At 36.2% G+C, this 22,557-nt stretch overlaps 1 protein-coding gene across 6 annotated transcripts in view; it reads right to left on the bottom strand.

The window, feature by feature from the left end:
* Nucleotides 1-9,898: 9,898 nt before the first annotated feature.
* Nucleotides 9,899-22,557, bottom strand: part of UBTF (upstream binding transcription factor) — a 41,483-nt gene continuing 28,824 nt past the window's right edge. For all 6 annotated transcript variants that reach the window (XM_058180034.1, XM_058180033.1, XM_058180037.1 and 3 more), the window contains 8 exons: nt 21,090-21,245; nt 19,611-19,721; nt 18,907-18,995; nt 17,870-18,059; nt 17,548-17,595; nt 16,236-16,304; nt 15,268-15,408; nt 9,899-14,133 (listed from right to left, as the gene is read on the bottom strand). In XM_058180034.1, the coding sequence (XP_058036017.1) occupies nt 14,020-14,133; nt 15,268-15,408; nt 16,236-16,304; nt 17,548-17,595; nt 17,870-18,059; nt 18,907-18,995; nt 19,611-19,721; nt 21,090-21,245 (918 nt within the window). In that variant the 3' untranslated portion in view covers nt 9,899-14,019. The remainder of the gene's footprint in view (nt 14,134-15,267; nt 15,409-16,235; nt 16,305-17,547; nt 17,596-17,869; nt 18,060-18,906; nt 18,996-19,610; nt 19,722-21,089; nt 21,246-22,557) is intronic.

Raw genomic sequence — 22,557 nt, 5'->3', positions numbered from 1 at the left:
GTTCAAATTAATATATTATTAAATTACTTTGCTAATGTGAAGGTTGCTTTTCTTATGGGTTATTTGTTTTCATGTAATTATAGAGGCAAACAAAGATGTGTATATGTGAGTCTGTGTGTGGATAAATTAGTAAAATACTTGTCCATTTTATTTGTAATGTTTAAATATGTAAGCATCCTTTGAGACAGATAATGTCTGCACCATTGTCATCTTTTAAAAGACTTTTTTTTACTCATAGTATCATATTTAATTTAGAATTAGATAAAATTTTCATGTAATTTCCGGAAATAGATCAAATACAAATGCAGTATTAAAAAAATAAAATATGGCATTCATAGTTGGAACTAATGGACTGGGTTCATATGACATATTTAAATTGATTAAATTAATCTATTTCTGGGTTTCCATTATATATTGAATCATAAGCTAACCGTTTAGTTATATTTATACAATATGATGTACTTGATTAGTTTTGTGGCCAGATTTTTTATTTAACTGGGCAAGTATGTTATGTTGGCAGACATTTGATTGTTTCATATTTATATATAAATGCCAGTCACATTACAGGTAGTTCTCAACTTACAACAGTTCACTTAGTGATCATTCAAAGTCACAACAGCACTAAAAAAGTGACTTATGACTATTTTTCACACTTATGACCATTGCAGTATCCACATGGTCACATAATCAAAATTCAGATGCTTGGCAATTGGTTCATATTTATGGCAGTTGCAGTGTCCCAAGTCACGTGAACTTCTTTTGCGACTTGACAGTCAGTAGCAAAGCCAGATTCACTTAACAACAATGTTATTAACTTAATAAATACAATGATTCACAAAACAACTGTGGCAAGAAAGGTTGTAAAATGGGGCAAACTCACTTAACAAATGTTTCATTTAGCAACATAAATTTTGGGTTCTATTGTCATAACTCGAACTCTACCTGTATTTGGGATAGAAGCTTTATACAGAGCTCAGAAAAGGAGTAACAACTATTAAGCTAAAGAAATGAAAGGCCCAGTTAAGAAAAAAACATGGGTAAATATACCAATACCATTTACTTAATTACCTGCTTCTCTCTATCTTTCCATACTTGCAAACCAGATCTGTTTCTATCCATCTATCTCTATTCATTACAGGTAATCCTTGATGTACAACAGTTCATTTAGTGACCGTTCAAAGATACCACAACCTTGAAAAAAGTGACTTACAACCATTTTTCACACTTACGATTGTTGCTGCATTTCATTATCATGTGATCAAAATTTAGACACTTGGCAACGGACTCATATTTATGACAATTACAGTGTGCCGGGGTCATGTGATCACCTTTTGAGACCTTCTGACAAGCAAAGGCAGTGGGGAAAAAAGATTCATTTAACAACCCTCTTACTAAATTAAGACCGCAGCGATTCACTTAACAAATGTGGCAAGAAAGGTAATAAAATAGGGAAAAATTCACTTAAGAAATGTCTCACTTAGCAAGGGAAATTTTGGGCTCCATTGTCATAAATGGAGACTACTTTTCATTCTATAAAATTAGATTTTAATACAACCTTTCTCTTTTTTTTAGTTTCGTACACATATCGACTTCTTTTTTAATCCTATCCTATCCTATCCGTATCCCTATCCGTATCCGTATCCCTATCCCTATCCCTATTCCATCCCATCCCATCCCATCCCATCCTACCCTCCTTTACCATTTAGTACTCATAATTTTCAAGTGTTTCTCTTCCAAATATACAACATAGTCATCAGCAGGCGGATCCAGTGGATATCTTGCTTCCCACCCTTTCCATTTCAAAAATCAATATTTTGATAGTGTGTCCCTGAAAGTAAATCATTGTGGAAAGAAATCAGGTCTTAATCTGCAGCACAATTAAATACAGAAATTCTTACTTAAAAGTAAATCTAATTGAACTAATTTAATAAAACTCCCAGGTATATTAGTATGGAACTGCACTCTGATTGTTCTCAAATGAAATATTTTACAATGTTTATTTTAGCAATAAAACCTGAGATTGAGACTTTATGATTTCTCCAGTAATAAATCCAAGATAATATGAAAAATGATTTAAACATTTCTCTATAACTAATGTTTCTGGTATTCATTGTAGGCCCATTCTTATTCTTTTTATCTCCAATTATCTTTTATTTCTACCTAACCATTATTCTTCCCTGAATACACACCTTTTGCAGTATCAAAATTTTCCAGGTGCAGACACTTGTATATTTCCAGTGTTGGCCTAGTCACCAATGGTTGGACCCAGCTTTCAAATCCTTCCTGGTAACGGTTGCTAGGCAGCCAAGTGAAATTCTGTTATAACGAGCATCATTTTAAATGATACTTCTGTTGATATGACTCTCAATTAACTGTCTTTCCACTGGTTGCTATCTTAGTGCACATAAGATTTCTCCCCCCCCCCAACAGAACTAGTTCATATGAGTCATCCCAAAACAGATTTATTCAAAAATCCAACATAAAACCATTGAAACAATGCTTGAAGAGATTGTGGGTGTCTCTTTATGGGATGGTCAACCAACTGTTGTGAATATTTTTTAAATTTGGATTCCTGCCCTGAGCATGTTGGACATGGCAATCCAAACAATCTTTCAATTCTAAATTCCTTTTTTTCCTTTTGTGCCTGTGAGTCAGTTTTTGACTTTTGGCAACTAACTGGGCATGTATCTGCTGCTTTCCTGGCAAGGTTTCAGAAGTTATTTGCCATTGTCTCTCCTTAGAGCTGAGAGAGGGTTACTAGCCCAAAGTCACTCCACTGGTTTTTTGACTAAGGCAAGAATAGATCTCATGGTGTTCCAGTTTCTGCCTAATGCCTTAACCTGTACATTAGACTGGTGCTATGAGGTGAGACGGGTGGCAAAACGTTTAAGTAAGCAAAAAATAAATTTCTATTAATCAGGGACAGCTTCCATTTGCTAACCCTGTTCTGATGCATTACTTTAGATGACATCTTTTCAAAATATGTAATCTGTTGCACATTGCCTTGGTATCCATAAGAATGAATGCTCCATTCATTTCATTTCATTTCAATTCAATTCAATTTAATTTATTTATTTATTATTTTATCGAGTACATATTAATATATATAAATATAAGCATGAATTGAATACATAAAATGAATATAATTAAAGGAAACAATAGGACAGGGACGGTAGGCATGCTGGTGCCCTTATGCACGCCCCTTACAGACCTTTTAGGAATGGGGTGAGGTCAACAGTAGACAGTCTTAAAGTTTTGGGGATTTTGTGTTGAGACCTCAGAGTCTGGTAGTGCATTCCAGGCATTAACAACTCTGTTACTGAAGTCATATTTTCTGCAATCGAGTTTGGAGCGGTTCACTATAAGTTTGTATCTATTGTGTGCTCGTGTATTGTTGTGGTTGAAGCTGAAGTAGTCATTGACAGGAAGGACATTGTAGCAAATGATTTTATGAGCTATGCTCAGGTCATATCGAAGGCAGCGTAGTTCTAAATTTTCTAAACTCAGAATTTCAAGTCTGGTGACATAAGATATTTTGTTGCGAGCAGAGGAGTGGAGGACTCTTCTTGTGAAATATTTCTGGATGCGCTCAATTGTATTAATGTCCGATATGCAGTGTGGGTTTCAGACAGATGAGCTGTATTTGAGAATTGGTCTAGCAAATGTTTTGTATGCTCTGGTTAGAAGTGTAATCTTACAGGAGAAGAAGCTACGCAAGACTAGGTTTACAACTCTTAATGCCTTTTTGGCGATGTTGATTCAGAATATTAGTAATAATGATATTAATAATCGGTTTCTATGTTAGAAACCAATTTTTCCAAATATGGTTATCTTGTATACTTCAACAAGGCTGAAATTTGTTATATTATGGAAGAATCTGTTTTTAAAAAACAAGTGTAATTAAGCCAGATATGAAATCTCACTGGGCTTGATTAATCTGTCATCTTCAGTGAGGTTAAACTATCAGACATCTCCTCTGTACCATATATACCCATGTATAACCATTGTGACTGTTGCAGCATGCCCATGGTCATGTGATAAAAATTCAGATGCTTGGCAAGTGGTTCATATTTATGATGGTTACTGTATCCCAGGGTCATGTGACTACCTTTTGCAACTTTTTGACAAGCAAAGTCAATGGAAAAGCCAGATTCACTTAATAACCATGTCACTAATTTAACAACTGCAATGATTCACTTAACAACGGTGGCAAGAAAGGTCATAAAATGGGATGGAAATGGTTATCTTCAATAGCCATATGCACAAGAAAGGAAAGAAATTGTTAACTTGGGATACTCTGAGTATCCCAAACAGCCTCTCTTTCCTGCAGTTTTTTTTTTAGATCTTTGAAGTAATGACAAGATAAGGATTTCATTTTTGCACTTTATTATTCAACAAGGAAGTTCCACAGTTTAAGTCTATTTAGACTTGTGGATAAATCCTAGTGAAGTTGATGCAAATAGCACAACATAATAAGGAAAGCAAGTGATCTTTGGCTTTCCATGTCTCATTTTTCAATTGAAATAAAAAATATTTTTGACAATTTTTTAAAAAATATTTAAACATGTTAAATAGTAAGAAGAACATATTTTGTCATGAGAACTTCCATTTAGAATATCACATATGCTAACGGTGCAAAAATGCAGAGTCCTACCTTCTTACCATGCAAAGGATTCTTTCCTTTCCCCATAATACTTTTTTATTTAAAAAAAATATGCCGCTGCTGTAGAAATTTTACTTTAAAAACAAATTTTGTTGTTGTTGTTGTTAGTTGCAAAGTCATGTCTGACCCATCGCGACCCCATGGACAACGTTCCTTCAGGCCTTCCTATACTCTATCATCCTCTGGAGCAGGGGTCCCCAACTTTCAGACCTCAGGGACCCCTAAATCCATAATTTGAAATCCCACAGACCATTAATATGATCTGCCTAATGATTGGGCAGGTATGTGGGTGGGTGGGTGTGGCCAACTCAATGTCCAATTTGATGTCACTCACGGTGAGGGGTGCCTTGCCAGCCTCTACTTGCCCCTCCTCGCCTGCCCACCTGGGCTCCTTAGAGCCCCAGCAGGAAGCAACTGTTGGAGCTAAGCAGCCACCATGAGAAAGAGTTGGCAAAACAGCTGGCTCAGTTCAAATTGGATCTGACCGAGGAGGCTCAGAAGAAGCACCTCACTCAGGACTACAAGCATAGGCTTTCCAAGCAGAGGGAAGACCTGCGGGAGTGGAAGGTGAGGTACCAGCACCTGGAGGCTCAGTGGGCTGAGATGATCAGCCAGTTCCAGGCCATGATGCAGTACCACTGGAACAAGGCCCTCCGGCTCTTCGCCACCAGCAGCACTTCCCTCTAGCTTTTGTCCAAAGCCCCATACCAGGAGGCTAAAACAGACCCCGTCGGAATTTCTTCCCCCCTCTGATCCACACAAAAAGACCCCGAAGGGAGAGACACTCTGCAGCAATACAAATGTTCATTGCACATATCTTTCCCAGGGGCTGTAGATTGAGGACTCCTGATTTAGTGCAATATAAAAAATGCAAATAATTTTTTGTGGACCACCAAAATTTTCTTGCAGGCCACCAGTGGTCCACGGACCACCAGTTGGCGACGACTGCTCTGGAGTTCATTTAAGCTCACGCCTACTGCTTCAGTGACTCCATCCAGCCACCTCATTCTCTGTCGTCCCCTTCTTCTTTTGCCCTCAATCTTTCCCAGCATTAGACTTTTCTCCAGTGAATCCTTCTTCTCATTAGGTGGCCAAAGTATTTCAGTTTCATCTTCAGGATCTGGCCTTCTAAAGAGCAGTCAGGGTTGATCTCTCTAGGACTGACCAGTTTGTTCACTTTGCAGTCCAAGGGTTTATTCGCCTTGCAGTCAATTTTTAAAAAAAATTTACCTAAAAACACACCTAGTAAAATGCAACAGAATTGGTATATTCAGCAATATCAAACCAAATTTCTCAATTTAAAGGACAGAATGAGAGAGAGAGGATTTTGGGATTGGAAACTAGAAGCTTCAGAGCTGGATTAATCCCACATAAAATTGGGCACATTATAGCAAAATCCACACAAGCCAATGAAAAGTAAATTATCTGTGGGGGAGACTACACCCAGATGTGTGTATACAGTAAAGGTGTAAATTAGATTTCAAAGAAATAGACATCCCACAAAGCTCTCCCAATTCCTATTCTTTACTTAATGCATTAAAGTTCTTCATAACATAAAACCATCGCTATCTATTGGACCCGATGAACTATGTGCCTACTTCTTAAAAAAACTTTCCACTAATATAGCAGAACCCCTAAGCATAATCTTTGATAAAGCTTTCACTACCAGTTCCCTTCCCAAACTTTGGTCACTGGCCACAGTCATCCCTATCAAAAAAAAAGGAGACCCCAGCTTAGTCGAAAATTACAGACCAATCTCTCTATGCTGTGTCACCTGCAAAGTCATGGAATCAATCATCAACCAATCCATTACCTCACACTTAGAAGCAAACAACCTACTCTCCAATAAACAATTTGGTTTCAGGAAAAAATTATCATGCAACTTACAACTTCTCCACTGTAAAAACATATGGACTACAAATCTCGATCAAGGCAAAACAATAGATGCAATCTACATAGACTTCTGCAAAGTTTTTGACTCAGTAGTACATGATAAACTTCTCCTAAAACTAAAATCCTACGGCATTTCATGACCCCTTCACAAATGTATATCTGCTTTTCTGTTTAACAGACAACAAGTGGTCAAAATTGGCAATGCACTATCAAATCCTGTTCCTGTCAAAAGTGGCGTTCCTCAAGGCAGCGTCCTTGGACCAACACTCTTCATACTATACATTAATGATCTTTGTGACCATATCTCAAGTAATTGTGTTCTTTTTGCTGACGATGTCAAACTATTTAACACCACTGATAATACATCTATCATTCAAAAAGACCTTGATCATCTAACCGCTTGGTCTAAAACGTGGCAACTCCAAATCTCAACCAGCAAATGCTCAGTCTTACATATAGGAAAAAAGAACCCAAACACTAAGTACTCGCTTGATGGACATTACCTCACAGATGACCCCCATCCCATTAAAGACCTTGGAGTTTTCATGTCAAATGATCTCAGTGCCAAAACCCACTGCAAATACATAGCAAAAAAGGCTCTAAGAGTTGTAAACCTAATCTTGCGTAGCTTCTTTTCCAAAAACACTACACTACTAACCAGAGCATATAAAACATTTGCTAGACCAATTCTAGAATACAGCTCACCTGTTTGGAACCCTCACCATATCTCTGACATCAATACAATTGAACGTGTCCAGAAATATTTTACAAGAAGAGTTCTCCATTCCTCTGTAAACAACAAAATACCTTATCCCACTAGACTTGAAATCCTGGGCTTGGAAAACTTGGAACTCCGTCGCCTTCGACAAGACCTAAGTTTAACTCATAGAATCATCTATTGTAATGTCCTTCCTGTCAAAGACTACTTCAGCTTTAATTGCAATAATACAAGAGCAACCAATAGATTTAAATTTAATGTCAACCGCTTTAATCTAGATTGCAGAAAATATGACTTCTGTAACAGAATCATCAGTGCTTGGAATACTTTACCTGACTCTGTGGTCTCTTCTCATAATCCTAAAAGCTTTAACCAAAAACTTTCTACTATTGACCTCACCCCATTCCTAAGAGGACCATAAGGGGCGTACATAAGCACACAAACGTGCCTACCGTTCCTGTCCTATTGTTTTTTTCTTTTTGTTTTTTTTTCTTTTCTTCTTCCTATATATTGTTGTGACAAAATAAATAAATAAATAAATAAAAAATAAAAGTCTGTGTAAAACTGAACAATGAAGTAAAATGAAAAGTATGTACGAGTGTTTTCTACAAATTATTTTGGCACACAGTGATGTCTGCTGGTTTTACTTTTCACCACTGTACATTTGATAATTAAGTTAAAGAGCACAGGATATTCTTTGAAGTGGGATGCATAATGAACCATGCATATTGCATTATTTCAAATGTGGAAAAAATTCTCATAGATTAAAAGCAAAAGTGTTTCTCTTACCCTTACAAAAATGAGAGAGACTGAAAATTATAATACAGGGATATTCCTGATGATACCTTATACAATGAAATAGATTCTGCCAAGAAACAATGGAGCGGCATTGACATACTTACCAAAGCATTCTCTGGGCTATTAAATTTCAGCTAATTGGTTGTAAGGATTTCACAGTACTGGCAAGGAGAGGCTCTTGATAAATTGGAAATCCACAGGATACCAATAGCATAGTTCTATAGATGCATGGTTCATTGTACAAAAAGCATGTTGTTTTTGCTACCATGCGATTCATATAGGAATGAGTGAGGAGGAAGAAAAAAAGGTGACATTTGCACATTACCCAGCACAGTATATTCGTTCCAAGGCTGTTGAAAAAGATGTATTCCTACTCTCCTACTGGATGATGTGCAGTTACTACTAGTTTTGGAAATATCTTATTCTTCAGAAGGTAACATGATGATGATAATTGAGTTATGAAAGTTCTAGAGAAGATTGCCTATAGCTCGCAGGATTTCCTATGCTCAGTTATCCTATTTAAATAGTGCAAATAATATGCTAGCCACCATGCATTAAATTCCCTCTCAGCTACAAATTGTAAATACCGCAGGCAAAAAGTACTGGCACATCTGGTTGCCATTAAACGAGATGTTGACTCATATTGAACTGCACACATTGTAGACACCAGCTTAAATGAATTAAGTTCTGAAACCAAGAATTTATTGATAACACATTGGTTTCAGGAATTAGAAATAAATGACAATACCTATATTTTAAAGATATTTTTCTATTTTTCCTTTGTTTGCTATACTAAAACAATATTTTGCCCTTTCAACTTTATTAACTAAAGCATCTGTAAATTTTTGCCCATAGTAATTTAATTCTTGTTCAGGTAAACATATTAATTTAAAGGTTTTAATTCTATTCACACATGTTAAAAATATTTCCCAAATTAATCTGGAAAATTAATTTTATTAATCAAAGTATTATTTAAATGCAGAAACTGCTATCTTACGTACTGTATATTAATCTGCATTGCATAATCTTAAATCAAATACATCAAATTTTCCCTAAAAAGGTTTCTCAAAGTCAAAATATATTTAATTATTTTATACATTATTTGTTTTCTTACAAATTATTGAGCAAGAAAAAATAAAGTTATTGAGGCTTAGTCCTTGCTATAACCATCACACATTTACACTTAAATTTTTTCCAGATCACTCAGAGGAAAATGGACCAAAACATGGTGTAGAACACTTAAGACACATAGAAGATAATTTCTGAATCATATGAATATACTTGGTACATTTCTGCATATGCAAAAAGCATGCAGATTCTTCATTATTAAGATCAATTTTATCTGTTGGTTCCCAATAGATGTGCCAATAATTTTTTTCACCTCAATGGATAAACAATCTCCACCAATACAAGCTTAATGGACATTGATAAATTGGAATATAATTATAATTTACTTAGGGAGCCACAGCAACAGTGCAACACATTCTTGTCTCAACCTGGGATTTACTGAACATAACTATGAGCTGATGTCCAAATTAAGCCACTATTTTCTCTACAACTATTATGAGGCAGAAGGTTGTTGGCCACTAGGAAAATATACAGGCCCAGGCAGGGGTGCCAAACTGGTGGCCCGCAGGCTGGATGCATCACGCATAGGCCACACCCATCCCAGCTCTGCAAAGGCAAAAAAATGAATGACATATGTGTCGCAATCGAGTTTGACACCCGTGATATAAGGGAAAGCTGAAGATACAAAGGCAACTTAAGATAGTCAGCCAGAATAGTTGTATAATATTATAACTATGGCTTACATTTGAGAAAGAAAATGTATTTCCTTACTTTTAATTCATATTTGATTACAGAGTTTTGGTGGGAGACCTGGACTCAGAAAGATGAAAATTGCCATTAAGTAGAACACTTCAACTTGGCATAAAACACATCATGTCATTTCAGTTCCAGGTTCATCACAGCAGCTACTAAACCCTGAAGACATAAACATTTAAGTGGAGTTGAGATTTCATAAATCCTAGACCTGTGGAATTTTGCCTTTTATTTCCTAAAAAGCAAATACTGGTAGTCCTCAACAATTGAGCCCCAATTTTTGTTGCTGAGACATTTGTTAAGTGAGTTTTGCCCCATTTTATGACCTTTATTGCCACAATTGTTAAGTGAATCACTGCAGTTGTTAAATAAGTAACAGTTAAATGAATCTGATTTTCTCATTGACTTTGCCTATCAGAAGGTTGCAAAAGGCAATCACATGACCCTGGGATACTACAACAGTCATAAATGTGAGTCAATTCCCAAGCATCTGAATTTTGATTATGTGGGTAAGTGTGAAAAATGGTCATAAGTCACTTTTTCCAGTGGCATTGTACCTTTGAACCATCACTAAATTGTTTTAAGTCGAGGACTAGGTGTATATAATTGAACCCTACTTCAGCTCAACAGGATTAATTTGGAAATCTAAACAAATTAAACCTATACTAGCAAGCAAAACCTATGAGCAGATTGGAGGTTGTTAAAAGTATCCCTTAAAACTTATTTGAGAATGAGTGGATAACGGCTGATTCAAAAAGTTCTAATATTTAATGGATGGATCTTCAGTGCTAATAACTCGAGTTTTCAATGTAGCAAATAAACTAAGAACTGGCAAAATAGACTATGACCATATAATTATAGAATTGCGTAATATGCAGTTTTAATTTTTTTCTAGCATGTAATATGGAATTTAATAGTAAACATGAACTTTCATATCCCTGAAAGTCATTCATGAACCCAAATCTGACACTATGCATCCAAAACCCAGCCTATTCCTATTTTTACCTTGATGTACTTACTTCTGTAAAGAATGGCATATGAAAGAATAATGCATCTTTTTTTCTAGAGCTCAAAAATATTTGAAACATCTATTGATTATAAACTGAACTGCAAAAACTGAAAGATTTAAGTGACCGAAATATGTAGGTTTGGATTTTAACATTGCTTTACTTTCTAAGATTTCAATATTCTTAAAGCACAGTAAATTTTCCTCAATTCTCTTTGCACACAAGTGCTTGTAGTTTTAAAAGCATCAGATCAACTAAGAAAATCCCAAGTCACCACAGATGCTTCTCACTTTACTGATTTTCATTACATCTATTATTGCTCCTTCACCTATTTGGAAAAAGACAGGATTATTTTAGGATACTATGTTAGTTAAATGACACTGTTGTCCTCAGAAAATATAATCTCATTGAGATTTTCAGGGGGGAAAAGCGTAGTCACAAAGGCACTGACCCTTTAGCTTTCCTTTTTCATAGTTACCTTTTAAGATTCTTTACCCACTTGAAGACCAGAATTATGTTTACGTATAGTATGTGTGCATGTATACATTTGTGTGTGTATAAGATGCATATCCTCTTACATGTGGCAAACACATTTGTAAGGTTTTTTTAACAATCTAAATTGTATTTATTTGGGATATGGGTTGTCCCCTTTGAGTGATGAGACTGTGAAAGAAATGTGTTGTAGATGTTTTGCTTGCACATCCAAATACAGAGTTCCTATTGTGTTTTCCAGTCTATTTATATTCATCAAGTGACAATAGGCAATCTCTATTACCTTACTGATATTTGGGACAGGAAGGGTAGAGTGACCTGATTTTCAGAAAGATTCACACACTGGCACTTCTTACAAGAAACGTGATATCTGAGCATCAATAGTAATAAGGGAAGAAAACAGTAAGGAAAACCTGGCCTGGAAACAACCACTCCCTTCCTTTATGAGGTTTCCATGTCAACCAAAGGAAAAATCAGGAACAAATGGTGGTAGAGTGGCTTATAGTTCTTTTATCTGTGAAGACAGAACTTGTCCATCCCCATGCCTTGTTTTGGCCACTAGAGCTGACAGGATTGAAAATGTCTCTTTTTTCACAAGAGTAGTGAACAAGGAATGAAATACAAGTCTTAAATCTAATTTATTGTTTCAATCCTTTCCAGGCAAGGGTTCAATCACACTTCCTATAGTCCTGGGCAGGATACCTGAAAATTAAGATTGCCAATTATTCTAAAATATACTTAACTGGCTGTGATTATAACTTTAAAAATGTAGAAACCTTGTAAGAACAGGGTATTTTTCAATAAAAAAAGGAAAAAAGATAAAAATAAAACAAAATAGAAAAGAAGCTATCTCTTAAAAATTAACCTCTTCAATAAGTAGCAGGTTACAATGAACTAGTTCCTGGTTTGAAGATAATAACTGTTGTTTTTCCCCCCAAATACATTGGCTTATTTGGAGATGATTTAGGAGCTTATTCTCAAACGTTTACCTTATATGATCTCCACCCTTTTTTAAAATTCAATGTATCTATGAAATCCAAGATTGGAATCTTTCACTTCTGTTATCACTTAACTTTGTTTTATTGCAATGCCTACATACAAAATATTATTAACTTCACCTATGATTTAGAAAACCAAGCTAGGATTGGTTATTTGTGATTTATATGCTTAGCTAGTTTCTCCTAAATCATAGTCTAGTTTACAGAACTTCCACAGATATTTAAAAGCCATGCTAAAGAAAACAAAACATTGGGGCAGGAAGAGAGAATTTGTGTGCCTGGTCCTTTCCTGACATCACATTTCTGTCCAGAGTTGAATTGAAAATTCAGCTTAGTGTGTTCAAGACATGTTGGAAAAAAGCATACATTTGTATTTCTCCTATACATGGTCTTACATAAATCATTTTTTCTCAAGATCTTAAAACTACTGAATTCTGCATTTGGTAAAAGACACGTAAAGAGATTAATGTCAAAGAGGGACGTTTTGTTGTAAAAAAAGATGGTTGTCTTACTTAGTTTATAAAATATTTTTTAAAAAATGCTAATGACACATATGATCCCCACAACCAACCACCCCTCCCAAAGACAGTCAACAAAATGCCCCATTTTGGTACAATTATTGGTCACTTCATTGTAAAAAAAAATATATATATTAACAACAACATCAACCCAAAGGGGTCTGGCTACTATGGTCTTTAGCCAAACACTGGTCAGAAAAATGACAGAAAAGTCCACCTCCAGCAAAATAAAGCCAGTCACTTGGAGTTCTTGAAATTCTCTCCATCTTCAACAGTATGCCAGACATTCCCCCTTTGCAAAAAAAGAAAAAAATAATAATAAAAAATCCTGTTCTTCAGTCCCTTCTATCCCTTGACCCTTGCAACACACACACACAAAATATGACCCCCCAACACCCATTTCCCTCAGCAGGAAATGCTGGATATCCAGTTTGTCACAGGAAATTGCTAAGTGCAGCTGCAGCCATTTTGTTTTCTTTCTCTCTTTTGTCAAAATGTGAAAGATCAAGACTATACAAGATTGTCCATTATGAGGAGTGATGAGGCTCACTGGCAAATTCCCACAGCTCGTGCTCTTTCAGAATCCATCTCTCCTTGGCCGTTTGCTGGGGTTGATGGAGAAAAAGGGGAAAATGTCTTTCACTGCCATGTTGTTGTTTAAAAAAGAATTTGTACAAAGTTCCAAGCTGGTGGCTAGAACTGGGGGTTGGAAGAGGGATGAAGATGAGAGGGGGAAAAGAAGTTAAAGGGGTCTGTATTTTGTATGACCCCTGTAATCTCTCATAAACAGAGATTTAAGGGGAAGGAGAGAGAAGGGATTATATAATGAAATTCTCTCCCCACAGTATCATCACCTACAAAAAAGGGAAAAGTACACCCCTCTGCTGGTTATCAGCTATTGTGTACTCTGCCCTTTGCTCCTCTCTCCCACAGCCACACATCTTTAATGCAATGTGAGGATTGTGAAGAAAGGAAGTGAATTAAACCACAGTGATTTCCATCCCCCCCTCTGTTTCCTCCCCATCCCAGCTCTCCAGCTGCAATATTACTATTATCCGGAAAAACAAAACCGAATAAAGTACAGCAAGGAGGGTGGAAGATGAAAGACAATTCAGTTGGAGTCCGAATCAGAAGAGTCTCCTGAAGAGGATGAGGAGCTGCTGCTGCCTTCTGACTCATTGTCCTCATCGTCATCATCATCCTCTTCGTCATCCTCTTCTTCATTCTGGGAAAAGAAGAGGTGAGTTACAGAGCAAGCCGAAGGGTGGTGGTGGGAGGAAGGTACAAATAGAACAGGAAACACACTTTCTGTAAATCTGAACAGAAGGACAAGCAGGAGTGTAGAATACTGGTTTGTAAGCATCTCAGTATCTATTTGCCCTTTGAAAAGGTTGTTAGCTCATAGAATACAGACTGTCAACTTGCAAGTTAAACTTGGCCCACAAAGGCCAGTACTATCTAGAATTCTATTCTCTCTCTTTGCTGTCTTTGTTGTGCTGTTGTCCTCCTCCCAGCCAGGAGGATTCCTTAGATCTTGAAGGGGTTTGCCACCACGTGATTCCAGGATGAATTAAATTATTGTTTCTCTGCTGATATTATTAGTGGGGAAGCGGCAAGCTCGATTTTTTGAGAATGGGACTGAGGAACTGTTAAAATTCATTGTTGTGCAATCCTGTGTATGTTATCTCTTGGCTATTCACAAAAAAAGATAACCTCGTTCTGACAATTAAGAAACTTGCTTAATTTTTGTAATTTATCATTTGGCAGAATACAGCTATTCATTTTTTATTGTGTAGAAAATATCTGACTTCCATGAGGCTATCTCATTCTAGATACTGTAATAGGGGACCAGCTGTTGCTGCTCAGTAATGAGGGAAAGCTTTCTCATCAATGCTCAAAAGCACTTATTAATCAAGACTTTACAAACATTATCCCAAATACCCAGTATACAATATTTTAGTTCATACAATTCTACCATTGTTATTCTGATAACTATCTGTTAATGGGACCACTCATTAATAGGCAAAGTTCAGCCAGTAAAGAATCACTGCCATAAAACCTGCCCTTCTTACAGCTAGTTTACAAAAAAGGTATGAAGTGACTGTTTTTTCAACTTCATCATAAGAGAGTTTAGGCTGTTACTGGGGATTTATTTGAGAAATCTCTTTCAAAAAATAAACTATATTTTAAACTGTGGCTTTCTGGAATATTTCAGTTATATTTCACTAAGGAGTTTAAAAGAAATTCCCACTGTCAAGATGCTTTATTGAAAATAGGAAACTGCTCTATCCTGAGGGAAGGAAACCATGCTAAGGTACTTTGAGGGAGCCAAAGCTTTTGGGGATAAGCAGAGCCTTACCTCTTCCCCATCTTCACTCTCCTCATCACTACTTGAATCTGAAGAGTCTCCTCCCTCCTCAGAGGAATCACCATTATCATCATCATCATCATCTTCCTCCTCCTCCTCCTCCTCCTCCTCTTCATCCTCTTCCTCAGATTCCTGTGGATATGGAAGAATTGATTAAAACCAAACTAATTTTCAACTGAAAGACAGGTATTCATGAGGACTACAATGAATTAAATCTAAAGCAGCCTAACATATTCTCATTTTAAGTTTCTTTTTCATTAAGCTTAACTGATGAAATCCCAGCTTAATTTGATTCAAATAAGCATGCAAGAATTCCAAGATATTAACAAATAATATCACTGTCCTATAGCTGCAACAGAGAATAATTTTTCCTTATTGCTAATTGGCAGAAAGGGAGTTACTGGGAAAACTTTAAAGTGCTGTAATAAGATCCCAAATAGGAAAGGTACTATGGATCTGGTGTACCATATTTTTTCTTGCATAATACTGCCTTATCTCAAGAAAATATGGTTTTGAGTTATGAAGATAGCAAATGGGTACAGCCACAGGCTTATCACTTCATTTTCCTGTAACTACATAGCTGCTTTGAAAGCTCAGGAGAAGTCAGTTTTTTTAAAAAGCCGCCAAGCACGTCTCCAGATCTAAAGCAATGTTCCCACTATGAGATCTCAACATTGCATACTTCTAGAAGACTATATCTCTAAGAAAAAAGATAGAAAGGAAGTTCAGCTTGGATTGTAGAGCCTGTGGCACTAGGATTAGCTAGAAGATCCATCAGCTATGGAAATATTGTTCTGTTCTTATTTATGAAAAAAAAAAGTAGTTTCTGGATTTTACACTATTTCCAGATTTTGTTACTACTTTGAAAATATCAACTGACCTCAGGCATAACATTCTTTGGAATTTTTCACCAGGCAATAATAGCTGTATAACAAACATGGAACTATTAAAATACTTACTGATTTGGATTGCATTGAAGGTTTCATTTTTGGATTTGGGCCCCGCATCTTCCCCATATTCTTACGTTTCTGATAAGATAGAAGTGAAACGTAAGAGACAATCAACATAGGAGACTGTACTCCTTTCCACAAATCAGTCTAAAGGAAGCACAATTTCCCTTACTTACATTTTCCTCTTTATTAATTTATAGCCTGTGACCCTCAAACGTATCTCTGAACATATACTGTGGAATCTGATGCCAAAATTGGTAAAATGAGGTGTTGAAGACAAAACTAATTCCATCCAAAGATAATGTTTAGCTAGAGAATTCTTCTTTCTCCCCAGGAGTCTAACATTTATTCTTCACTGCAGAATTGGCCAAGGATTACTTTTAATACTTTGGGGCAGACAAAGGACTGTAGAGTAATTGAGATTGCTCCTTGGGAGAGAGATTTTGGTGGTTTTCTTTGCTTTTAGCATAGTGATGTGTCTATTTTGGGGTACATCTTAGTTTTTACTTGTTTTCTAACCCAAATGGCAGTAAGGTCAAAAGGGGCCTGCAAGAGCCATAAAATAGGATCTGAAGACCACGAGTTGCCCACTCCTGACATATCACTACCACGATTTCCCTTAAATTTCATTTTACATATCTGAAAATCGATTGCACACCTGCTTCTTTCATTTTGGTTATTAAGCCAGCAATTTCTAAACAATTGTACCCAGACCATATTGCCTCACATTACAGCCTCTGTACAGTAGCTTTTGCTTTTATTCTATCCTGATGTAGTAGCCTCTACTGAACATGCAGGTGAAAGGCAGCCAGCATATATACACCTAAATTGGTCTTCCCCAACCTGACTGTATTTCTGCCGATGATGGAAGTTGTCCTCTATATCATCTCTACAAGGCATCAGCTTGAGAAGGGTAACTAAACATGGGAATAACTGAACAGTTTATTTGTCTAACAAGACTTCACGTTTATCTTCAGCATGTTCAAAGCAACTGAAGTGTTTAAAACAAACAGCACTATCTTCTAATTTCAGCTCCATGCCAGCCCTGAACTCTACTTGTAATCTGGTGCGCGTAGCTACTTCAGTATAGCTATCTCCAATGATAGAATATCATGAACCTAAGATTCTATTAACTCTGAAAATATTCACTCTCTCATGTTCCATTATATGAATAATTTACTGCATAATATGGATCCTGAATGCCACCTTCCTTTCAGAGCACCAGCCCTTCTAAGCTACGTTTCATTTCATGCAAAAAATTCAAGAAACATCCTTTTCAATACAACAGATATGCAATCACAAATACTTGCAAAATACTAACACTGGAGGTATGCTCTTTGTAGGCAGCTCTCTCTTGTGGTGACAAGGTCTGTAAAAAAAAAATGAGAATGGAAAATTAAAATTAAAAGGCAATCAGTGAAGTAGGACAGGTGAGGACGAAGATGATTTGAGAAATCTAAGTTAAAGGTCACAAAGGACCTGTAACTGTGTGTCACTGATAATGAAGAACAGTATTTCATACAGAAGCTAGAAAGGATGACTTCATTTAAATTCACAGGTTTTTTAAAATTGTATCTGTATTTTATTGTAATTTATCAAGGATATGTTACCTCCCCTTCCCCTTTCCCCACTTAAGAACTCGCCTTCAGCCACATGTCCAGGTGCACTTTGTACTGTTTCTGCTGTTCTTCAGCCAACTTTTTGTACTGATCCTTTTGGCTCTGAGAGATCCGTTGCCAGCGGCTCCCAATCTCTACCATCCGCTCTTTCAGAGGAAGATGGTTGAGTTCACCATTTGAAAGCAGTTCCTGAGAAAATTTTTGATATCCATTCCTGATAAACACAAGAAACTGTCTATTACTCTAATTTATTTTCCAATTCAGTGCAACAGTTAATATTTGGAACAGGTAATTCATTTTAAACAATTTCATAATCACTGGGAATTAATGCTGGGTGATATTCTAGGCTATCACACCTAGACTCATTAACAAAGTTATCAAAGGTACGGCTTTGTAGATGAAAAAATGAAGCCATGTACATAATTAAGCGGCTGGGATCATTGTTATAATAATTAATGGCAACTTAGTTCCAACTAAGCAAAATCTGTTTCATCTGTCCCCCTTTCCTGATACTTAAGAGTTGTAACTTTCAGTGGTGGAATGATTCCCACAAAGTGTGCAAAACATCCATTTGCCCACCTCCCACTACTTACACAGATCTTACAAACTTAAAACAGGAAAATAAAGTGAGATGTAACAATATTTTCCCACAATTTCCTAAATCCTGTTTAAATATATTTTTCCTTCCATCTCATTTAAGGTATTAAGAAGTTTCATAGGATTATAATTCTAATTTTGCTTTACTATATTTTTGTAAAGTTAGGCCCTTTTATTTTGTTTGGCTGGATTGTATGAGATTGTGCGGTGTGGAGTAGTGTATACAATATACCTAAACTGTAATACAGTTTTAGTCTTAAATTCCTTTAAAAGTTGTTTTGGAAAAACATTTTGAGAAGTTTATTGAATAGAAAACTTGTATCTTATAAATAAAAAATAGGAAAAAGCATATTCCACCTCCAAAGAGTGGATTAACATTCTAAAGTACTAATCAGCCAAGCTACAAAGGTTCTCCTGAATTCAGACAAACCCACATTTCTGTATTCTATTAAGTCAACACTTACATGGGGGGTTTCTTTGGCTCACCCTGGAATTTCATCTTCTTGGAGGCATTTGTTGAACATGGTGGTGCCCTCATCTCACTCAGTTCTCGCTACAAAAAAGGAAAAAGGAGAATAAATGGCTGCCTTTTCCTTTGTTCTGTTTGAGTTTTTAATGAAGTATTTGAGTTTTCAATAAAGAAGAAATATTTATAACTGCTTATCCACCAAACCATAACATTTAATACACAATACTAAAAATTAAAATTTTGGGTCAAATAAACCATTTGGGTAGGTAATGTCTAATATTATTCAGCCATTTTAGTAGCCTGAATAATAGGAACAGGAATATTTCCAACATATTTCCAAACACATTTGCCTACAACTAGAAACCTGATTAATATTTTTTTTAAATGAAGACAAAGAACTTTGTTCAATGCTGGATTTATTTATAACGTTGCTCAATTCCACTGTACAATAATAAATTCCATACTAAAAACGATATAAGTAAAAAAAAAACACCCACAAATATCTAGAACAGAAGGCAATCTATTCTAAAAACTATGCAACACATGTGACCTGATGTGCAGTCTAATTTGAGATCTGGGGGAAGTCCTCTCAGATATCATTGCTTAATAAATGGAACCCCAACTCTGTCAGTTTCCTACATTCCTAAAGAAATTATGCATACATGCATGCTCTAATGCAGTATAATTAATGCCTCGTACCTCATATCGTTTTTGATCTTCCGCTGCTTTCTTAATCCACATAAGTTTTTCTTTTTTCTCCATATTATTCCAGGTAGCTTCCATGGCTTTTAGTGCTTTACCCCTGTCATTCTGAAATGAAAGAAGGAATATTATCAAACTTTATGGACTCTAACTAAACTACAGAATCATTCCAAACATATGATTCCAACCATTTCAAAACAAAAATAGAAGGCATCTGTCTTTCTGTTCATATAACTCATTCACTTAGCACATTCACTTCTTTTTTCTCACTCCACATATTTTCCTGGCTTAATCTCTTGTCTTCTTCTCTGCTATGCTTCCTCTCCAACTTCATTTTAAGTCCCCATTCCGGCATCCTTTCCAACCAGCAAGTTCTTTCTGCTATTTATAAGGCACCTGGCAATAATTATCCACCTTGAAGGAGTTGTCAAAAGGAACAAAATGTATATTTGTGTGTGCATGTGTGAAGCTAGAATTGGAAACTGGGAAAAACAAGCTTAATAAAGGAAGGCGTACATGTTCTGTAGCTTTGCCCTTATGTTGAACTTATGGCACGCATGCCAGAGGTGGTATGCAGAGCCCTCTCTGGGCATGCATGCAGTCACCACAGCTCAATCCAGCTGGTTGTCAGGTTTCCGAAGTGCACATCTGCACCAGCCACCTGACTGTCAGGTTTCCAGCGCTCTAGTACACACGAGTACACGTACGCTGGCATGGGTGCCTTCTGGTTTGGCCACTCTGTGCCAAAAAGGTTCGCCATCACTGCCCTAGAGTGTGCTATTTGGGCAGGAATGGGGATTCAGATTGTTTCCTTTGAAATATGGAACAGGTTGTTTATGTCTTTGAGCTGCAGAACCACTTTTCAAATTGCTGTCCCAAGATGTAATACAGTAATAGAATCATTTTTGAGCACCATCAAAATGGGGGCTGTTGTGAACTTGATACATTTCTGTAAAGATTGGAAATCCTGTCTCTAATTCAAAATAATGTTTCAAGTTTGCAACAGAGCATATCCAAATTGAAAGATTTAAAATTCATATTTGTACAGTTATTAAAAAAAGTAACATCGAAATTGCCAGATTATATATAAACTCCAGTGTAAGAATTGTTCCTGACTAACATGACCTATTTAGAATTCAGTGCTGTGTGTGGTTGAAAAGCGATCTAGTTGAGAAATGTTATCCTTTTCCAGCAGCTAATCAGGAATAATAGTTTGTTGATCTAGATCAATGCGTCAATCTCAGCCAATACCAGAATTTCCCAGCCAGCATGCTACCTGGGGGATTCTGTGAAGTCCGCACATCTAAAAGTTGCTGAGGCTGACTAAATAGATCTAGATTCATCTTCCCTTCCCCCTCCAAATTAAACTGAACCAGAACCAGACCTGATAAAATCTTGGAGGAGAGTTGTGAAGGAAATCTCAAGACTATGAAGATGTTTCCTGTTATGACCATGCCTGTCCTTTTCTCACTTTACCTTAAAGCGGGCAAGATAATCTCCTATAACGCTTTGCTGCCAGATCTCCTCAGAAGTCTTGGGTGACTCAGGAAGTTTGCCACGATCTTCCTTGTCGGAACCATGTTTTTTCTCTGTCTGAGCTTTTAGGGCAGCCTCCCGAGCTTTATATTTGGCCTAGATAAGGAAAGAGCAAGAATGGCCAAAATCTATGAGTTAACTAAGATTCACTGGCTAGCCAAAAACAAAAAAAGTTGGCTGACTATAAACTCCAATGTAATTAAGCTCTGAAAAAGAAAGTGTTATACAGAAACCTGGGATTAAAGTAAACTTAAACTAGTTCCCAAAAGAGAAAATCAGAGCAGTTATTTGGTTTAGCCCACCATGGTTAACTATACAGGCAGCATATTGCTGCATTGGGAATGTCCAACATCAGAATTGATTTGACCCAGCAGGATTAGACTTTAAAAACCTCATCCAATTTCTCCATGTAAACTATGCATTAATCCGATAATATACCTAAAGATAATTTGAAACAACTGAGACTATGAAAAACAATATAGTTCTATAGTTCTAATTGCTGTCTTCCAATTCCACCAAGTTAGGTATGTTACTATTGCTGTAGTCAAATTGAGAAAATTGTGTTTGTTAATAGCACTAGCGAAAATACATTCTCCCCAAGACATCAACCTCTCTTCTAGACAGTTGAGAAAAAAGAATGATGAATTTGCTTCCTATGATCTAGGACCATGATTCTAAGTCTAAATCCTACTGCAGTGAATTCGTGAAAGTGTTTCAAAATTAAAAATACAGCCAGGTGCTTTAAAAAAAGACAGCTGGATGGAGGCTTGAATTATATAACCTATGCATTAAAAACATATATGGACATTAGATATCTACAAATATTTCTACAGAATTAAAATTCTGCAAGGAAAGTAACATGATTTATAAGCAAAAGCACTATTTACTTTTTAAAAAACCTTAAAATAACTTATAAATAATTGGTGAGGCTCACTTAAAATCCTCTGTGTGAAAAGAGATTACCGTCCAAAAACCTTCTAGGTATGGAGTTTTCATGAACATTTCCAAGAATAATTGACTGGGATATAAAAATGCTATTATTTAAATACTTAAAGGAACAATTATGAATGTATGTTAATAGCTTTATGACTGTATTTCATGTTTTGTTGTTTTTTCCCCAGAAAACCAATAGAGCATATGTTTCAAAATAGCTAAATATGTTAGTGTGACCTCTGCTACTTTTCTTCATGTATTGAAAAGGTGTAGCCAAATCACTGAAACTCATTCAGTGAAAAAGGAATTTAGATTTATCATTATATTATTTATAAGATAGATGTTCTGATTTGTTTTGCAGCGTACTCATTTTTTCTTTTTCAAAAGATAAGAGTTAAGCTTCAAGAAAAACCACTTCTAATTGCTGTCTTCCAAAGACTGTCTTTCTGCTTTTAAATTCTTTGTTTTAAACCTG

The sequence above is a fragment of the Ahaetulla prasina genome, chromosome 4 (assembly GCF_028640845.1).
Source record: "Ahaetulla prasina isolate Xishuangbanna chromosome 4, ASM2864084v1, whole genome shotgun sequence".
Classification (NCBI taxonomy): domain Eukaryota; kingdom Metazoa; phylum Chordata; class Lepidosauria; order Squamata; family Colubridae; genus Ahaetulla; species Ahaetulla prasina.
This window is presented reverse-complemented; position numbering and strand designations above follow the sequence as displayed.